At 31.5% G+C, this 18,955-nt stretch overlaps 2 protein-coding genes across 6 annotated transcripts in view; one reads left to right on the top strand and one right to left on the bottom strand.

Moving 5' to 3' along the window:
• LOC126742538 (syntaxin-1A) overlaps nucleotides 1-18,955 on the top strand; it is a 101,717-nt gene that overhangs the window by 19,801 nt on the left and 62,961 nt on the right. The window lies entirely within an intron of this gene.
• On the bottom strand, nucleotides 11,232-14,642 carry LOC126742537 (uncharacterized). Its single transcript, XM_050449192.1, has 3 exons — nucleotides 14,239-14,642; nucleotides 13,701-13,883; nucleotides 11,232-13,397 (listed from the first exon to the last, which is right to left on the bottom strand). The coding sequence occupies exons 1-3, from the start codon at nucleotides 14,315-14,317 to the stop codon at nucleotides 11,419-11,421; spliced, it is 2,241 nt and encodes a 746-aa protein (XP_050305149.1). The 5' UTR covers nucleotides 14,318-14,642; the 3' UTR covers nucleotides 11,232-11,418.

Raw genomic sequence — 18,955 nt, 5'->3', positions numbered from 1 at the left:
CAGGCCGGATTTCCGTTAATTAAAAAAACTCTTTCAAATTTAAATTCACTGGCTAGATTTTTGTTAATTAAAAAAATTCTTTCATATATAAATTCACAGGCCAGATTTCTATTAATTAAAAAAGTTCTTTCATATATAAATTCACAGGCCGGATTTCCGTTAATTAAAAAAATTCTTTCATTTCAAAATTCACTTATACCACTCGACAGGACCGGATTTCCGTTACTCAAAAAAAATTCTTTTATTAAAAAATTCACTTATACCACTGGACAGGACCGGATTTCCGTTACTCAAAAAAATTTTTTCAAATATAAATTCATAGGGCAGGTTTCCGTTAAATAAAAAAATTCTTTCATATAAAAATTCACTTATACCACTCGACAGGACCGGATTTCCGTTAATTAAAAAAAAATCTTTCAAATATAAATTTACCAGCCAGATTTTCATTAATTAAAAAAATTCTTTCAAATATAAATTCACTGGCTAGATTTCCGTTAATTAAAAAAATTTTTTCATATAGAAATTCACTTATACCACTCGACAGGACCGGATTTTCGTTACTCAAAAAAAATTCTTTCAAATATAAATTGACAGGCCAAATTTCCGTTAAATAAAAAAATTCTTTCATATAAAAATTCACTTATACCACTCGACAGGACCGGATTTCCGTTAATTAAAAAAAATCTTTCAAATATAAATTTACCAGCCAGATTTCCGTTAATTATAAAAATTCTTTCATATATAAATTCACAGGCCAGATTTCCGTTAATTAAAAAAATTCTTTCATTAAAAAATTCACTTATACCACTCGACAGGACCGGATTTCCGTTAACCAAAAAAAATTCTTTCAAATTGAAATTTACTGGCTAGATTTCCGTTAATTAAAAAAATTCTTTCAAATATAAATTCACAGGCCAGATTTCCGTTAATTAAAAAAATTTTTTCAATAAAAAATTCACTTATACCACTCGACAGGACCGGATTTCCGTTACCCAAAAAAATTCTTTCAAATTTAAATTAACAGGTCAGATTCCTGTTAATTAAAAAATTTCTTTTAAATATAAATTCACAGGTCAGATTTCCGTTAATTAAAAAAATTCTTTCATTAAAAAATTCACTTATACCACTCGACAGGACCGGATTTCCGTTAACCAAAAAAAATTCTTTCAAATTGAAATTTACTGGCTAGATTTCCGTTAATTAAAAAAATTCTTTCAAATATAAATTCACAGGCCAGATTTCCGTTAATTAAAAAAATTCCTTCATATAAAAAATTCACTTATACCACTCGACAGAACCGGATTTCCGTTACTCAAACAAAAATTCTTTCAAATTTAAATTCACTGGCCAGATTTCCGTTAATTAAAAAAATTCCTTCATATAAAAAATTCACTTATACCACTCGACAGAACCGGAATTTCGTTACTCAAACTAAAATTCTTTCAAATTTAAATTCACTGGCCAGATTTCCGTTAATTAAAAAAATTCTTTCATTAAAAAATTCACTTATACCACTCGACAGGACCGGATTTCCGTTAACCAAAAAAATTCTTTCAAATTTAAATTCACAGGTCAGATTCCTGTTAATTAAAAAAATTCTTTTAAATATAAATTCACAGGTCAGATTTCCGTTAATTAAAAAAATTCCTTCATATAAAAAATTCACTTATACCACTCGACAGAACCGGATTTCCGTTACTCAAACTAAAATTCTTTCAAATATAAATTCACAGGCCAGATTTCCGTAAATTAAAAAAATTCTTTCATATAGAAATTCACTTATACCACTCGACAGGACCGGATTTCCGTTAACCAAAAAAATTCTTTCAAATTTAAATTCACAGGTCAGATTCCTGTTAATTAAAAAAATTCTTTTAAATATAAATTCACAGGTCAGATTTCCGTTAATTAAAAAAATTCCTTCATATAAAAAATTCACTTATACCACTCGACAGAACCGGATTTCCGTTACTCAAACTAAAATTCTTTCAAATATAAATTCACAGGCCAGATTTCCGTAAATTAAAAAAATTCTTTCATATAGAAATTCACTTATACCACTCGACAGGACCGGATTTCCGTTAACCAAAAAAAATTCTTTCAAATTGAAATTTACTGGCTAGATTTTCGTTAATTAAAAAAATTCTTTCAAATATAAATTCACAGGCCAGATTTCCGTTAATTAAAAAAATTCTTTCATTAAAAAATTCACTTATACCACTCGACAGGACCGGATTTCCGTTACCCAAAAAAATTCTTTCAAATTTAAATTCACAGGTCAGATTCCTGTTAATTAAAAAAAATCTTTTAAATATAAATTCACAGGTCAGATTTCCGTTAATGAAAAAAATTCCTTCATATAAAAAATTCACTTATACCACTCGACAGAACCGGATTTTCGTTACTCAAACAAAAATTCTTTCAAATTTAAATTCACTGGCTAGATTTCCGTTAATTAAAAAAATTCTTTCATATAGAAATTCACTTATACCACTAGACAGAACCGGATTTCCGTTACTCAAAAAAAATTCTTTCAAATATAAATTCACAGGCCAGATTTCCGTTAATTAAAAAAATTCTTTTATATATAAATTCACAGGCCGGATTTCCGTTAGTTAAAAAAATTCTTTCATTAAAAAATTCACTTGTACCACTCGACAGGACCGGATTTCCGTTACTAAAAAAAGTTCCCTTAAATATAAATTCACAGGCCAAATTTCCGTTAGTTAAAAAAATTATTTCATATAAAAATTCACTTGTACCACTCGACAGGACCGGATTTCCTTAAATTAAATGAACTCAAATATATTCCGGAAAAAAAAATTCTCCATTTGTACCGTTCCAGAATTCAAATTACGTCTTATCGGCGACCTCCCTTCCCCCCCTTCGGTCGTAATTTCGTCTGCTCCAGATTAAATCGTTTCCAGACCGCGACGGGAATTATTTAAGAATTCCCTTATTTGCTTTTATTATTTCTATTGCCGCTGCGGGATAATAGGATTTCCTCCCCCGTCCTCCTCTCTTTCCAGGACGTCCGTTCCGAGGACCTATTCCATTTTTCTGGAATATTCAAAGAATAAAAACGTTTTTCTCTTCCGAATGGTTCGATGGTTATGAACTTTCATGCCCCTGTTTAAGCTCCAGCCAAATTATAATAATTTAGGGATAATAATAGAGTAGCTCCTCCACTTAGGTGGTATATAAAGTAGGTCGCTCTATAAAAGCGAATTCTTGTTCTTGCAAATATGACGTAGCCAGTAGGATTTATTCCTGTAGGAGGAACTTTAGACATCCAATCGGCCCCAGGTATCGATTTGGGAAAAACCGTCATTGCATTGGACTTTATCCAGAATACCGAGCTTTGATTATAAAACTTTTCCGCGTCATCTACTTTTCCCGGAATTTTTTTTGTTCAATGTAATAATGACGTTTTTTCCGGGAAATGTCGTTACTACAGCTCGACCTACGGAAAAATGTAAAAGAGGGACGTACAATGGCCCGATGCCAGCCTGGATCAATAATAAGTAACGTGTGTTGTAAGCTTTTCGCGCCATATACGAGGAAACTGGATCGGCAAGAGGCTCTGGAAAGCCCTTTTCACGAACGCTGACTCGTCAATTTTTCCAGGTTAAATATGGATTAAATAAGGGAAAATTTACGAAAAGTACGTGGTTTTTTTTTGCACAGGACCGTACTAAATTCTCTTCTAACCTAAAAATTCCGGTCGTAGAATAAAATCACAAATCTGATGAAAAATGTCAGAGTAAAGTCTTCGTTCATTCATTTTTGTGATATTTTGAATGTGATTTTTTTATGGGAGAACAAACATATTTTTAGTGAATTACAAACGTGATTTTGAATATCACAGGAGTGATTTTTACAAATTTCTTTAATAAACAACACTGTTCAATTGATTTTTTTTGGATATGATAATATATTTATCTCAACAGTGATTTCAGAGGATTCTATGACTCATATACAGTGAAAAAAATATTAATCTTCTAGGAAATGAATTAGCTTTTTCCTATCACAACCGCGATAAAATATTTATCACAGCAATGATTTTTGACTGTTTTTCCAGCCTTAACCGGTACGATTTTTTTACATTTACCGTCACAAGCGAAATAATAAAATTATCTCATCAGAGATTTCTGTTAATATATTTATCTTGTCAGTGATTTTAATAAACTCAAAAATAGTTTAGTACTTATTGGCTTAAATGCGAGAATATTTTTATCTCAACAGTGATTTTTAAATATTAATATTATATATTAATATTTATCACAGCAATGATATTCAGGTTCACTATTTCTTAAAATCACTAAAAATAACTGTTTTCTTCCTTAATTGACGTGATAATGAATGTTTGAGCAAAACAATCTAAATTTGTCACTTATCATCGTAAATTCGATAAAGGGTTTATCTCAGCAGTGATTTTATCGGTTTATCGTCCTGGAATCACACCAAAATATATTTTTTTCTTATTAGCTTAAATTATTCGGTTTTATCACAACAGTGATTTTGTTTATTCAACGACCTGGAATAAGTCCAATAATTGTTTTTTTTTTCATTTGCTTTAGATACTATAGAAAATTTATCACAGTGTCAATCACAGTGATTTTAAAAATTAACATCAATAAATAATTTTTTCTTATCAGCCTAAATTTGACGACGGATTTATCACAGCAGTGATAGAACAGTATTCATCAGTTTGGAATAAATTAGCAAAGACTTTTTTTCGTATCACGACTGCGATGTAATATTTATCACAGCACTGATTTTCGTGATTAGGAAGTCACGTCAGGAATATCGGTTTACTGGAAATAACTGTTTTCTTCCCTAATTGACTGATATGTGATAATTAATTTATCTTAACAGTGATTTAAGCAGAAAAATCCAAATTTGTCACTTATCTTAAATTCAATGACGGATTTAACTCATCAGTGATTTTGTTAGTTCAACGACTATCACAGCAATTATTTTGGAGGTTATCTTAGATTCGAGGACAGATTTATCACAGCAATGATATTCTCGAATCAACAACCTGGATTCTTACCAATAATAATTATTTATTATCGACTTTAGATACAGTAAAAAAAATATCACAGCAGTAACTTGTGATTTTTTCGTTATTATCTTAAATTCGTCGACGCATTTATCACAGCAGTGATTTAGTATTCATCAATTTAAAATAAATAAGCAAACACTTTTTTCATATCACAACTGCGATGTAATATTTATCACAGCAATGACTAACGTGATTAGGAAGTCACGTGAGGAATATCGGTTTACTCGAAATAATTATTTTCTTCCCTAATTGACTGGCATATGATAATTAATTTATCTTAACAGTGATTTGAGCAGAAAAATCCAAATTTGTCATTTATCTTAAATTCGATGATAGATTTAACTCAGCAGTGATTTTGTTAATTCAACGACTTGAAATATTTTTTCGCTTATTAGCATCAGTGATAAAAGATTTATCACAGCAAAGATTTTGAAGGTTATTTTAAATTTAATGACAGATTTATCACAGCAGTGATATTCTCGTGTTAACGACCCGGAATCTTACCAATAATTATTTTTTATTATCCACTTTAGATACGGTAAAAAAATGATCACAGTAGTAACTTGTGATTTCTTCTTTATCATCTTAAATTCGACAACGCATTGATCACAGCAATGATTTTAAAGATTTAGATAAAAAAAATATATTTTTTGCGTATCAGCTTAAATTTAACACCAAACAATTTCTTTTATTTGCTTATGAGCTTTAGATTGGATGAAAGATTTATCACAGCGGTGATTTTAAAGATTCAGAATTAAAAAAAAATGCCTATTATCTTTAATTTGATGAGGGATTTATCACAGCAATAATTTTTCCTATTTTAAAGACCTGGAATCTTACCAATCATTTTTTTTTGTTATCGCCGTTAATTACAAAAAAACTATCACAGCAATTACTTAAAATATTCAGATAGAAAATTATTTTTCGCTTATCTGTTAAAATTTAATAGCGGGTTTATCACAGCAGTAATTTCAAAGCTTCCGAGGAAAAAATATGTTTTATATCATCTTAAACTAGATGGTGGTTTTATCACAGCAGTGATTTTAAAGATTTAGATAATTTTTTTATTTTCTTATCAGCTTAAATTTGATCACCCATTTATTCTTGGATTTAGCACAGCAGTGATTGAACATTATTGATCAATTTGGAAAAAAATTAGCAAACCCTTTTTTCTTATCACAACTGCGATGTAATATTTATCACAGCAATGACTTTCGTGACTAGGAAATCACGTCAGGAATATCGGTTTACTGGACATAACTGTTTTTGTTCCTTAATTGACTGATATGTGATAATTAATTTATCTTAACAGTGATTCGAGAAGAAAAATCTAAATTTGTCACTTATTTTAAATTCGATGACGGATGTAACTCAGCAGTGATTTTGTTAGTTTAACAGCTTGGAATCTTTTTTCGCTTATCAGGTTTAGTGAGGATAAAAGATTTATCACAGCAAATATTGTGAAGGTTATCTTAAATTTTATGACAGATTTATCACAGCAGTGATATTCTCGTGTTAACGACCTGGAATCTTACCAATAATCATTTTTTATTATCCACTTTAGATACAGTAAAAAAATTATCACAGCAGTAACTTGTGATTTTTTCATTATCATTTTAAATTCGACAACGCATTGATGAGAGCACAACGATTTTAAAGATTTAGATAAAAAAATATATTTTTTGCGTATCAGCTTAAATTCGATCACCGATCTATCCTTGGATTTAGCACAGCAGTGATTGAACATTATTGATCAATTTGAAAAAAATTAGCAAACCCTTTTTTCTTATCGCAACTGTGATGTAATATTTATCACAGCATTATCAGGTTTTCTGGAAATAACTATTTTCTTCCTTATTTGACTTATTGGTATGTGATATTTAATTTATATTAGCAGTGATTTGAGCAGAAATATCCAAATTTGTCACTTATTTTAAATTCGATGACGGATGTCACTCAGTAGTGATTTTGTTAGTTCAACGAGTGAAATATTTTTTCGCTTATTAGCTTCAGTGATAAAAAATTTATCACAGCAAAGATTTTGAAGGTTATCTTAAATTCAATGAGAGATTTATCACAGCAGTGATATTCTCGGGTCAACGACCTGGAATCTTACCAATAATAATTTTTTATTATCCACTTTAGATACGGTAAAAAAATTATCACAGTAGTAACTTGTGATTTTTTCGTTATTATCTTAAATTCGACAACGCATTGATCACAGCAACGATTTTAAATATTTAGATAAAAAAATATTTTTTGAGTGTCAGCTCAAATTTGATGACAGATTTATCACAGCAGTGATTTTTTAAAGATTCAGAAGAAAATTTATTGTTTTTTCCATATCAGCTTTAATTTTTTTGATAACGGGTTTATATCAGTAGTGATTTTCTCTGTTCAGCGACTTAGAATAACGCCAAAAAATTTCTTTTATTTGCTTATGAGCTTTAGATTGGATAAGAGAATTTATCACAGCGGTGATTTTAAAGATTCAGAATTGAAAAAAATTCCTATGATCTTTAATTTGATGAGGGATTTATCACAGCAGTAATTTTCTTAATTCAAGGACCTGGAATCTTATCAATAATTTTTTTTTGTTATCGCCGTTACAAAAAAACTATCACAGAAATGACTTGAAATATTCAGATAGAAATTTATTTTTTGCTTATCTGTTAAAATTTAATAACGGGTTTATCACAGCAGTAATTTCAAAGCTTCCGTAAAAAAAATATGTTTTATATCATCTTAAACTGGATGGTGGTTTTATTACATCAGTGATTATAAGGGTTTAGAATTTTTTTTTTATCAGCTTAAATTTGATCACCGATTTATCCTTGGATTTAGCACAGCAGTGATTAAATATTATTCATCAATTTAGAAAAAATTAGCAAACACTTTTTCCTTACCATATCATCTAATGATATAATGATGACAAATTTATCACAGCATATTCAGAATTTTCTTTTCTTTATCACTTTCAATTTAAAAACGGGTTTATCTCAGCAGTGATTTTGTTAATTAGGCGACTGGAATCACATAAATCAGCTTTCGATAAAACGAAAGATTTATCACTGCAGTGATTTTGAATCATGTGATCTCGATTGCAGATAAGTCACATAGTGACGTTGAGGTTTTTATCACAGCAGTGACTTTAAACGTTAAGATAGAACATAATTTTTTATTATCAGCTTAAATTCAATAACGGGTTGGCTTGGCTTTATCTTAGCACTGATTTTGTTAGTTCAGCGACCTGGTCATACGAAATAATTGTTTGTACAATATTTATCACAACAGTGATTTTAAAGATGCAAGATAATAAAAATGTTTCTCCTTATCAGCTTAAATCCGATGACGCGTTTACCTTTACAGTGATTTTATTGGTTTAACTACCTGGAATGGATGGATTTCAATAATTGTTTTATTGGATTTAGATACTATAAAAAATTTATCACAGCAGTGATTTTGTCGGTTCAATGACCTACAATGATACCAATATTTTTTCTTATTGATTCTACATGCTTTAAAAAAATATCACAGCAGTGATTTTAAAGATCCAGAGAAGAAAATCTGTTTTCCTTATCTTCTTAAATGCGATGATGGATTTATCAAAGCAGTGATTTGAAATATTCAGATTGAAAATTATTTTCTCCATATCAGCTTAAATGCAATGACGGATATATCACAACAGTGCTTTTAAATATTGAGATGGAACATATTTTTTTTTTTATCAGCCTAAATTGAATAACGGGTTTATCACTGCAGAGATTTTAAAGATACAGATAAAAATTTATTTTTCCTTATTAACTTATTGTGATTAACGACCTGGAATCACACCAGTATTTATTTTTTCTTATCGGCTTTAGATACAATAAAAAATTTATCACAGCAGTGATTGTAAAGATTCAGATTAGAAAAAAAACCTTATCGTTTTATACGCGATAGCAGATTTATCACAGCAGTGATTTTGTCGGTTCAATGACCTACAATGATACTAATATTTTTTTCTTATTGACTCTAGATGCTTTAAAAAATTATCACAACAGTGATTTTAAGGATTCAGAGAATACAAATCTATTTTCTTTATCTTCTTAAATGCGATGATGGATTTATCACAGCAGTGATTTGAAATATTCAGGTTGAAAATTATTTTTTCCTTATCCGCTTAAATGCAATGACGGAGAGATCACAACAGTGGTTTTAAATGTTGAGATGGAACATATTTTTTTCTTTATTAGCCTAAATCGGATAACGGATTTATCACTGCAGTGATTTTAAAGATATAGAAAAAAAATTGTTTTTCCCTTATCAGCTTATTGTGATCAACGACCTGGAATCACAACAGTATTTATTTTTTCTTATCGGCTTTAGAGACAATAAAAAATTTATCACAGCAATGATTTTAAAAATCCATCAACTCCTCCCTATTGTGAGGAGGAAAAAAACACACCTTTTTCACCTTATGTTATAAGGGATTCAAAATTTCCCTCTCCAACCAGCCAAGCGATTAGCTTCCACCCATTAATCTCGCTTAACCAAACCCCCTTGTTAACGCCCTTAAAAAAAAAAAAAAGAAAAAAAATTGCCTCCCTTGTTTTAATCCCTTTGATTAATCTTTCTATTAAAATTGCCTGAAAAACTCCCGTTTAAAGTGCCATTAACGTTAATATATGCTGTTCCTGGAACGTTCCGATTTACAGTGCATTTAATGGCCTTTGAACATAGTTTTATTCTTGCAGTGAAAGGGCAAGAGTTAGCAAAGGATTTTTTGTGTAAATAGTATGTAAAAAAGGCAGAAAATGGTTTTTTTTAGGGAGGGGTTTAGTTATTATTTAGATTGATGAGGAAAGGGAATTTTTAAACAAGAGACTCCAATTTAAATTAATAGTTATTATTTAGATTGATGTAGAAATTGAATTTTCAAACAAAATGATCCGAGGAGAAATTAATTGTTTACCCTTTGGAAATTTTACAGGCAAACGATAAAAATATTTGAATAATCAATTCTCCCAATATAATTTATTAATTCTACTGTTGGCAACCGAACCTTAATATGCCCTCTTTTCCCGAAAACAAAATGGGAAAAATCGGAGATTCGGGCATTAAATAAATGATTCCATCAGCCATTTTTGGCAACATTAGAGAACCGCTTTCTCGGTCTTTCTGTGCCGCTGATTCTCGAATATAACGGAATTCTGAATACACTTGACGTTTCTATATTGGGGTTGGTAATAAATTACCCCCCGGCTGCTTTTTACCCTGAAATTCTTCAAATTTTAGGAGCAATGACGTCGACGTTAGTTCAGAAAGAAGAAGATAATAGAGGCATTGCTATGGGATATAGTTACTCTATTATTATATAGGGGTTAAATGAAAATGAATCACCTCCCAACTGCAATAAATACACGGTTTTCCTGCCATGTTCCTCTCGTTAATATCTACCATTAGTCTTTATTAACCCCTTAAGAAAGGTCGGTTCAAACCCTAGTTATAAAAAAACTTGTGTATTCTTAGTTGAATATTTCCCTTGACAGTTTTCAATGCAATCCTTATAATTCCCATGCAAAACATCCAGAAATGGGGTCAATGAGCAATTTGTACTTAATTGGCAAACAGTTCGTCAAGAGCATACTGCAAATGGCTTTGGGCAACCACCGATGTTTAGTCTTATTAGTTATTCCGTATATATTTTACAAGAGAATCAAACAGGTTCAAAAGTACACATGAGTTATTAAAGCGTACGTACCCCTATAAAAAGTCGAGCCTACTATTTGAAGAAAACTCATTCAAATTACATTAAAATTGACTGTTGCCCATAAATCAGAATATATCCTAGAGAAGGAAAGAAATGCCATTCTCACAAAAATTTCCTTAATTCACCACGAAAGTTCCTTAATTAATATTAAACTCGATTTACCCTGATAGGGCTGAAGGGTAATTTAATGCCTCGCCTGTAACTGATATTAAAGGGGAGGCGAGTTCAAAAAAAAAAAATTGATTGATCCCGATCGGGAAACGACCGCCCCAAAGTTCAAATAAACAAAAAGTTGCCCTTAAAATAGCTTTGTGTGTCAGTTTTCTTTTAGGGTGTGTTGTATTTCGCTCGTGCGCGGGTAAAGGGGTATAATGTCAAAAGTATTAGTTTTGAGAAAATTTGCTTGGTAAGTATTGTCCGGTTCAATTTTTGGGATAACTTCCTTAAAATAAATAATACAAAAATGATTTTTTTTCCAGAGCTATTTATTTTAATAGGGTTAATGTTCGGATAACATTACAAAGAAAAAAATATCCATTTCGCAGAAAAAAAAAATTAATTATACCTCTTTACACAAAAAAACATAAGATGTTTCTCTTTACTCTATATTATCTTCGTCAATTTCTTCTATATCAGGCAAAATTTCATGAAGATCCTTCTGGGTGGGAAGGCCTTTGTAGAATTCGTGGAACACGTTGTCTATATAGGGCAATAGATCTATAAGGTTTTTCTTTTTCTCCTCTGTAATGGGGTTTGGAAATTGACACTTAGGGATTGCTGAGACTGGTATCTCCTTAGTTTGTCCACGTCTTGAAAAGTCCATTTCATGAAAGGGAGCTATGTAACTCAAAGAAGTTTTATAATAAAATGTCCATTTCTTTTTTTCAAATCTTAGCCATTTCACATTTTTCCAAACAAAATGGTTTCCTTCCTCATCCTTTTTCTTTACTTGAAATACTTTCTTGAGCAGGTCTGAGAAACTATAGAAATGTTCCCTGTTCATCTCAATAACTTGGAACTTATTATTTGCCTGTCGACATAACCGCACTAGTTGAAACCAATCACGCGGATGATTTATTGGATATTCATACTTCTTTTTCTTTCTCTCAATGACAGAATGATCGGAGTCACACTCCATATGAGTGTGACCGGGAACCAAAAATTTATGATCCACACTTTCCAGATGAGTCAGCTGCATAAGAACTAGAAACATTGCTACAATATGGGAATTTTTATTCTGACCTCCGCAAGTGTCAGAATAAAGTGTAACATGCTTTATTTCAGGAGGCAAAGATAAAAGTTCTCGAAATACGCAAGACGCTACCTGATTTGCACCCCGTCCAGAAATGGTCTCGTACCACATGCAACAGATCGCTTGTTTTTTTTTACATTCGTGCATGGTCAGGTTGTAGGTCCACAGTTTTCTTTTATAAAAGGCAACAGAGGCAGTTAGATCTGGGGTTGGTAGGCACTGTTGAAGATCAAACACGTATACAAGTTTAGTCTCATCCTGTTTTGCAAGGCCTTTGTCTTGTCTTTTCGAATCAAAAGCCGCCTGAGCTTCATCTAGATGTGACTGCAGTTCAGTTTTTAACCTACTCAAGGTTTCACTGTTTTTCTCATTGCGAATCAAAATGTTCAATTTTTCACACGTAGCGCATGTGTCTTTCTGGAACTTTTTTATTTTAATGCCCATTTCGTGAAAAACATGTTCATAAATCTTACGACTTACGGGCTTATTATTTGGCGGGACCCAAATTTTATATTCTTCATAAAGACGTATCAACGTGTAAAATGAAGGTAAAAATCGTTTTTCGGAATTCCTCCTACAATAATGGCTTTCGTAGGTTGGAATGGAAGCTATGTGATCTTTTACTAGCTGCAAACTGTTTTCACTTATTTTGTTTGGAGGCTCTTTACGACCTCTTTTATCTTTTTCACATATTCCTGTTGAGTTCATTTTTAATAATACAGTCGTTATAAATTTATTAGAAATATCGAAGGTTTTTTCAAAGCACCCTTTACAAACTTGAATCAACTCGCCATTAACTTTCAAATGAAAAACGTTAACACAGTCTCGCTTTTTCTTCCTTTCTGACGTTATTGCTGTTTTCTTTCTTTGTTTCGTAATAAGACTTGCGGTATAGGCAACCCTCTCGTCAAAGTCGCCAATTGACCAGAAATAATCAAAAAGCATGTCCAACTGAACATCATCTACTTTACTACAACATCCATTCCTACAAGAGCATAAAGGTCTTCTCTCTCTTTTTCTGATAAGTTTCCCCTTGCTGGTAGTATATTCCCTACCCAAATTTCTGTTTGTTTTTCTTAACTTTCTTTTCTCCCTGGTTTCTTCCTTTACTGTTTTCCGACCTCGCCTATTTTCTTTAATAACATTTTCCACTTGACCCGCCGAATTGTTGTTTTTCTTTTTTATTTTATCTGCAAGTTGCTGTAGATTAACCATATCAGAATCTGAACTTTCTGACTCTGGGGCGTAGTCTTTATCCTTATCGCTGTCGTCACAATCGCCAGGATCATCACCTAATTGTTCGTTACCTGGTGATGGCAGAACCTCTGAAATTAAACAATGACCTACAATTAATTTTTTTATTGCCATATTATCATGAATTTTACTTCTTTATTCTAGTTTTCAAATAGCTAGTAAATGGTATAAACTAACCGGCTTGAACAAAACATCATTCAAAAAAGTAGAATGGGGAAGTAACATTTTATTTTTTGATACGTAAAATAGTTTCCACAGTTCAAAATGCTGTATCAAACATTTACCTAACTCGTCTCAAATTCCCGAAATAATTTCAAATTCTATTTGACACCAAAGAATATCTATAAATTGAAAGCAAATTTAATCATATTTACCGTGTATAGATGACACATCATCCTCAAAATACGGTGTTGTAGATAAAGGAACATTATGCAAAGTAACGAATTCCTTCTTATTAGATTGCTCTGACATCTCTGTTAAAACATCCTGTGAAGTAGATGGTATCTGGTCTATGACATTGGTGCTTGTACAACAAATCTCTTGCCAAGTCTGCTTACCTATAAAAATATTAATAACAGAAATTAATTCGATATAAAATACAGTACCTTAAATTTTAGTGACTTGGCACGCTGTATTTGACTTTTAGTATATGGATAAAAAAATAGTAGGTATGTAGCTAAAAAAATACAGACTAAACCTAGTAAAAAATTTAAAATAATTTAACATCTTTTATAATCGACAACAATATACTGAAATAATAGTATTAATTTAAAGCAATTTTAAATTTTAGATCTGTGCGCGGGTAAAGAAGTACAAGTCCCAAATCCCAGAAACGGTACAGTATTATTAGTGAAAGAACAATAATTGCGTATTAAACATAAAAGCATAATTTAATATTTGAGCTGAACTTACCATCCTCAACGGCACAAAGATTATCAAATCCATTTTCTTTGCACATATCAATCATTAATTTTGTTCTTTTTGAAGCCATAACCTCACTTAAACTAATGACAAAACTATGCACTTTAACCCAAACAGGACGTTCTATAGTCTTCTTTGCCCGTTCTGGCAGGGTTCTAGAACTTATTTAAGCAACCAAAGGTTTCTAAACTTGTTTAAAACCAAATTATGTCGATTATTTTGCTAAGCATTCAACACGCCATGCGTCATTAAAAATATGTAAACAAAAATAATAGTGACATATTCGTACGGCACAAAATAACGTGGGTTGTTCTGTGATTAGGGTAAAGAGGTATAAGTCATGTTAAATCGCTTTACGCCAAACCAGCTTCTTGTGAAAACGGATATATAATGATATATATTCATACTCCCTATATATACATATTTTAAACCTGTTTTACGCAATTGAAAATACGGATTTTAAACGCGGCTAGAGTTATACCCTTTTACACAATTCAAGATCTTGAAAAGTGGTGTCGAATTTTGCGTTAACCTCATTTTATAAATATTCTGACTTATACCCCTTTACCCGCGCACGAGCGATTTATGGTTAAAAGTAGCTAGGGGACAAAACTTACCCCAGTTGTACATCTTATCAGTTCATATTCGCATCAGCAACTATGTAGGAGTTCATTATGAAGTTCTCGAGGCGTGACTGGAAAGGAACAATGCAAACTGTAGCTGTTTTAAAATTTAATATTTCAAAACAATTTTGGGGTGTGATAGTGAAAAAATGCCATTCTGCCATGGGGTTCGGCACTCCTTGCCATTCTGTCGTAGTGTGAATTGCATAGAATAAAAATGTCCCGACATTTGAGAGTGTTTGGCAGTTATTACCGACGATCAGTTAATTTATATTCGTACCTTTAATTTTTTTTTTAATTTCAATATTCAATTTTTTTTATGCAACAAAGATTCAAAAATTACCGTTCTGAAAATGCCATTCTGCTATGGAGTTCGGCACTGTTATGTCAATTGGCTGAAACAGATCGTATCCAATGCAGGAATGCTTTTAATATTCAATATTTATTTATTTTTTTAATTCAACAAAAAATTCGAAATTCAAGGTAAATTCAAAAATGGCCATTAAAAGTCAAAACTATTTTAGGGTGTAGTAGGGCACTCCTTGCCATTCCGTAATGGCAATCAGTGCTCTTATGTCAATTGCGTGAAACAGATCGAATCCAACACAGGAATGCTTTCAATATTCATTTTTTTTTAATTCAACAAAAAATTTAAAATTCAAAAATGACCATTAAAAGTCAAAAGTTTCTTAGAGTGTCATAGAGAAAAAGATGCCATTCTGCCATGGAGTTCGGCACTCCCTGCCATTCCGTCATGGCATTCGGCACTCTTATGTCAATTACCTGAAACATCGAATCCAACGCAGAAATGCTTTTAATATTCAATATTTAATTTTTTTTTAATTCAACAAAAAATTCAAAATTCAACGTAAATTCAAAAATGACTATTAAAAGTCAAAACTATTTTAGGCTGTAAAAGAGTAACATATGCCATTCTGCCATAGGGTTCGGCACTCCTTGCCATTCTGTCGTGTGAATTGCATAGAATGAAAATTCAACAAAAATTCAAAGTAAATTCAAAAGTGACCATTAAAAGTCAAAACTTTCTTAGAGTGTAATAGAGAAAAAGATGCCATTCTGCCATAGAGTTTGGCACTCCTTGCCATTCCGTCATGGTATTCGGCACTCTTCTGTCAATTGCTTAAAACAAATCGGATCCAACCCAGAAATGCTGTTAATTTTTTAATTTGGATCGTATTTCCTGAAAACTTAACAATAAAAATGTCGCGAGATCCGAGTGCCTCGCAGTTTTTTTATTATTATTATTATTATTTTTTTATTATTATTATTATTTTTTTATTATTATTATTATTACGACACTGACTGAGACATATATATACTGACACGATTCAGCTGTGAAAATTTTACATCAAGAGCTGGCAATGAAGTTGGAACCTATTACAACAGAGAAGGTTCCGTATTATAAATATACTCCAGAACCCGTAGTGGAAAATGACCGATATAAGTTATATTGTAACCGCTGTGTACTTACCGATCAACATGTAAGGCATAATAGACCAGGTCTTATTTTAATAGATAAAATTTCCAGGAAAACAACTCTAATTGACGTAGCCATACCGAACAACAATAATCTGCAAGAGAAACACACTGAGAAAATCGCCAAATACAGAGATCTAGAAATTCAAATCGGAAGGCAATGGAGAATGGATAATGTTCAGACCATCCCAATTGTTATATCGACAACGGGTGTAATACTAAAGAGTCTACTGGAATACCTTAAACAACTAGGAACTGGCGAACATCTATATAAGCACATGCAAAAGGCAGTACTACTGGCAACTGCACGCAGCACCCGAAAATTCCTAGGGGATAACTCTACATTTCAGGTCACTTAAGGGCACCGAAAAGGCCCCCTACAGACCACAGAGCTTAATCCTTTTGATATCGGAGGTATCTGGGATAAGTAAATGATCCCTTTCCCTTAGAGGGAGTGCGAGCCTTAACTGGCTGTAAATAATAATAATAATAATATAATTATGTGTGTAGCATAATAAATTCCTTAAAATTAAATTATAATTGATTCTTTAAAAAATTAAAAACTTTTCTATTAAACATGTTCAGTGATGTTGCTTCTTTAATATTTACTGGTAGGTTATTAAGCAGGCGAATTCCATTAAAACAGTGATTTTTGTAAAGCAGTGGTTTTAATATGTTGAATATTGTATTGATAGAAATTTTCTATTTTTTCCAAAAACGTCTCTAAATAGTTAGGTAAAAGACGATGTTCGATGATTTTAAAAATTAATATTAAATTGCCTTTTCAATATTTTTTCCTACCGATAACCAATTTAATGTAGAAAGCATAGATTCAATTGGTGTACAGTTCAAAATAATCCTCATAGCTTTATTTTGCTGTAACTGAAGTCTATTTATGTTTCCTTGCGTACAAGATATAAGTAAAGCTGAACAATAATTAAAATGAGGCAATATAATAGGGTTAAATACTAACTTTTTAGACCATAGTGACAAACAAGTTGAAATACGAGACAAAAATGATTTTTTACAAACATAATCTATGTGCAATGAAAAGTTCAACTGTGGATCAATAATTATTCCCAAGTATTTCATTTCAGAAACAAAATCTACTTGATCTCCATTTATATTTACAGTACAGCCTGATTCATAAAATTTATTACAATTTGTCTTCGACCCCAACGCAGTACATTGTGTTTTCTTTATATTTAAATTTAATTTATTTTTGCACAACCAATCATACAAAATATGCATCTCATCATCAGACGCACCATCATTCCGCTACGAAAAGTCTGAACAGACACCAAACCCAACTCAAAATGTATGCCCAAAGAGTTCATCTGATATGCAAAATTATAGGAAAAGGACCTTTTAAATAATTGAGTCTTATGTCTTGGAATATGAATTGTGTTTCTTCTTAAGCCCAAATGGTGAACATCATTTGGAAGTGAATGAGCAATCCTACGATTTTGCATATTTAACCACCCCAGCTCGAAAGTCTATGGGAAACGCGATTACGTCTGCCTATGCCAAAAATTAGGCGAATACATGAGTTCTGAAGCTTTTGGAATCGGTACCTGTCATTATAGTCTAGGTACCAATCGTAAACAATATCGCAATAATTGCATTCTGATCTGCATGGTGAACTGCATCTTCACTTAGATAATGCCTATGCAAGTAAATTAATTTTAAAGCAAAATACTTTTTTTTTAGAACATTAGAAACGTGTTGATGAAATCGCAAATCACTATCCACTATTAGCCCAAACTTTTGCAATTATCTACAACAGAAATATTAGCATCACCCATCTTAATATTAATAGTGTTGTTGTTTAAAATATGGTTAATTTTTTGCTTATTACCAATAAACATTATAGAGGACTTAGAAGAATTTAATTTTAGAAAATGCTTTGAGAAATATCGCATATGGCTTGTAAGTCTTGATTAATTTTAGCTTCCGCATTTTTAGCATCTTCTAAGCATCGTCAGCATAAAAATGGTAAAGGCAGTTTTTTAAATAAAAATAAAATCTAAAAGTATAAATAATAAAAAATAAGGGTTCTAAAATACCACCCTGAGGCACGCCATTATCAACTTCCAAGGGTTCAGATACCTTTTCCTCTATCTTGACTCGCTGCACCCTACCGCTTAAAAAAAGAATTAATGACATTAAAAGCTTTATCAGAAAAACCTATATAGTGAAATATAGACTTTAAAATTTCGTGAAGTTAATAAATGAATTACGCAAAACTGTGTTTATATCATTTACGTAAATTATAAATAATAATAAGAGCCCAAGAACACTGCCCTGTGGCACACCTAGTTTACTTGAAACCTAATTTGAAAATCTATCACCTACTTTAGTTTTAGTACATCTGTTACTTAAATAATCCTTAATCCATTTTAATACAGTACTTTTATTTCCATAAGGATATCGCGATCTATAGTCTCAAATGTCCGTTTTAAGTAAGCACAACATTTTCATCGTTTTTTTTTTCTCCACTTAGCACAAATATACTGTAGGGCCGACTCGCATGAATGGTTATTTCTAAATCCGGATTGTCCAACATAGAGTAAGTTGTTTTCCTCCAA

This window comes from Anthonomus grandis, chromosome 11, assembly GCF_022605725.1.
Source record: "Anthonomus grandis grandis chromosome 11, icAntGran1.3, whole genome shotgun sequence".
NCBI classification, from domain to species: domain Eukaryota; kingdom Metazoa; phylum Arthropoda; class Insecta; order Coleoptera; family Curculionidae; genus Anthonomus; species Anthonomus grandis.
This window is presented reverse-complemented; position numbering and strand designations above follow the sequence as displayed.

Bases quoted from the DNA above. Each gene is read 5' to 3' on its own strand.
- LOC126742537 (XM_050449192.1), bottom strand. From the start codon at position 14,317: ATGGCTTCAAAAAGAACAAAATTAATGATTGATATGTGCAAAGAAAAT. The intron at 13,884-14,238 runs GTAAGTTCAGCT...ATATTTTTATAG, and splicing joins TCTTTGTGCCGTTGAGGATG to GTAAGCAGACTTGGCAAGAG. The intron at 13,398-13,700 runs GTAAATATGATT...GTTTAATTTCAG, and splicing joins TGATGTGTCATCTATACACG to AGGTTCTGCCATCACCAGGT.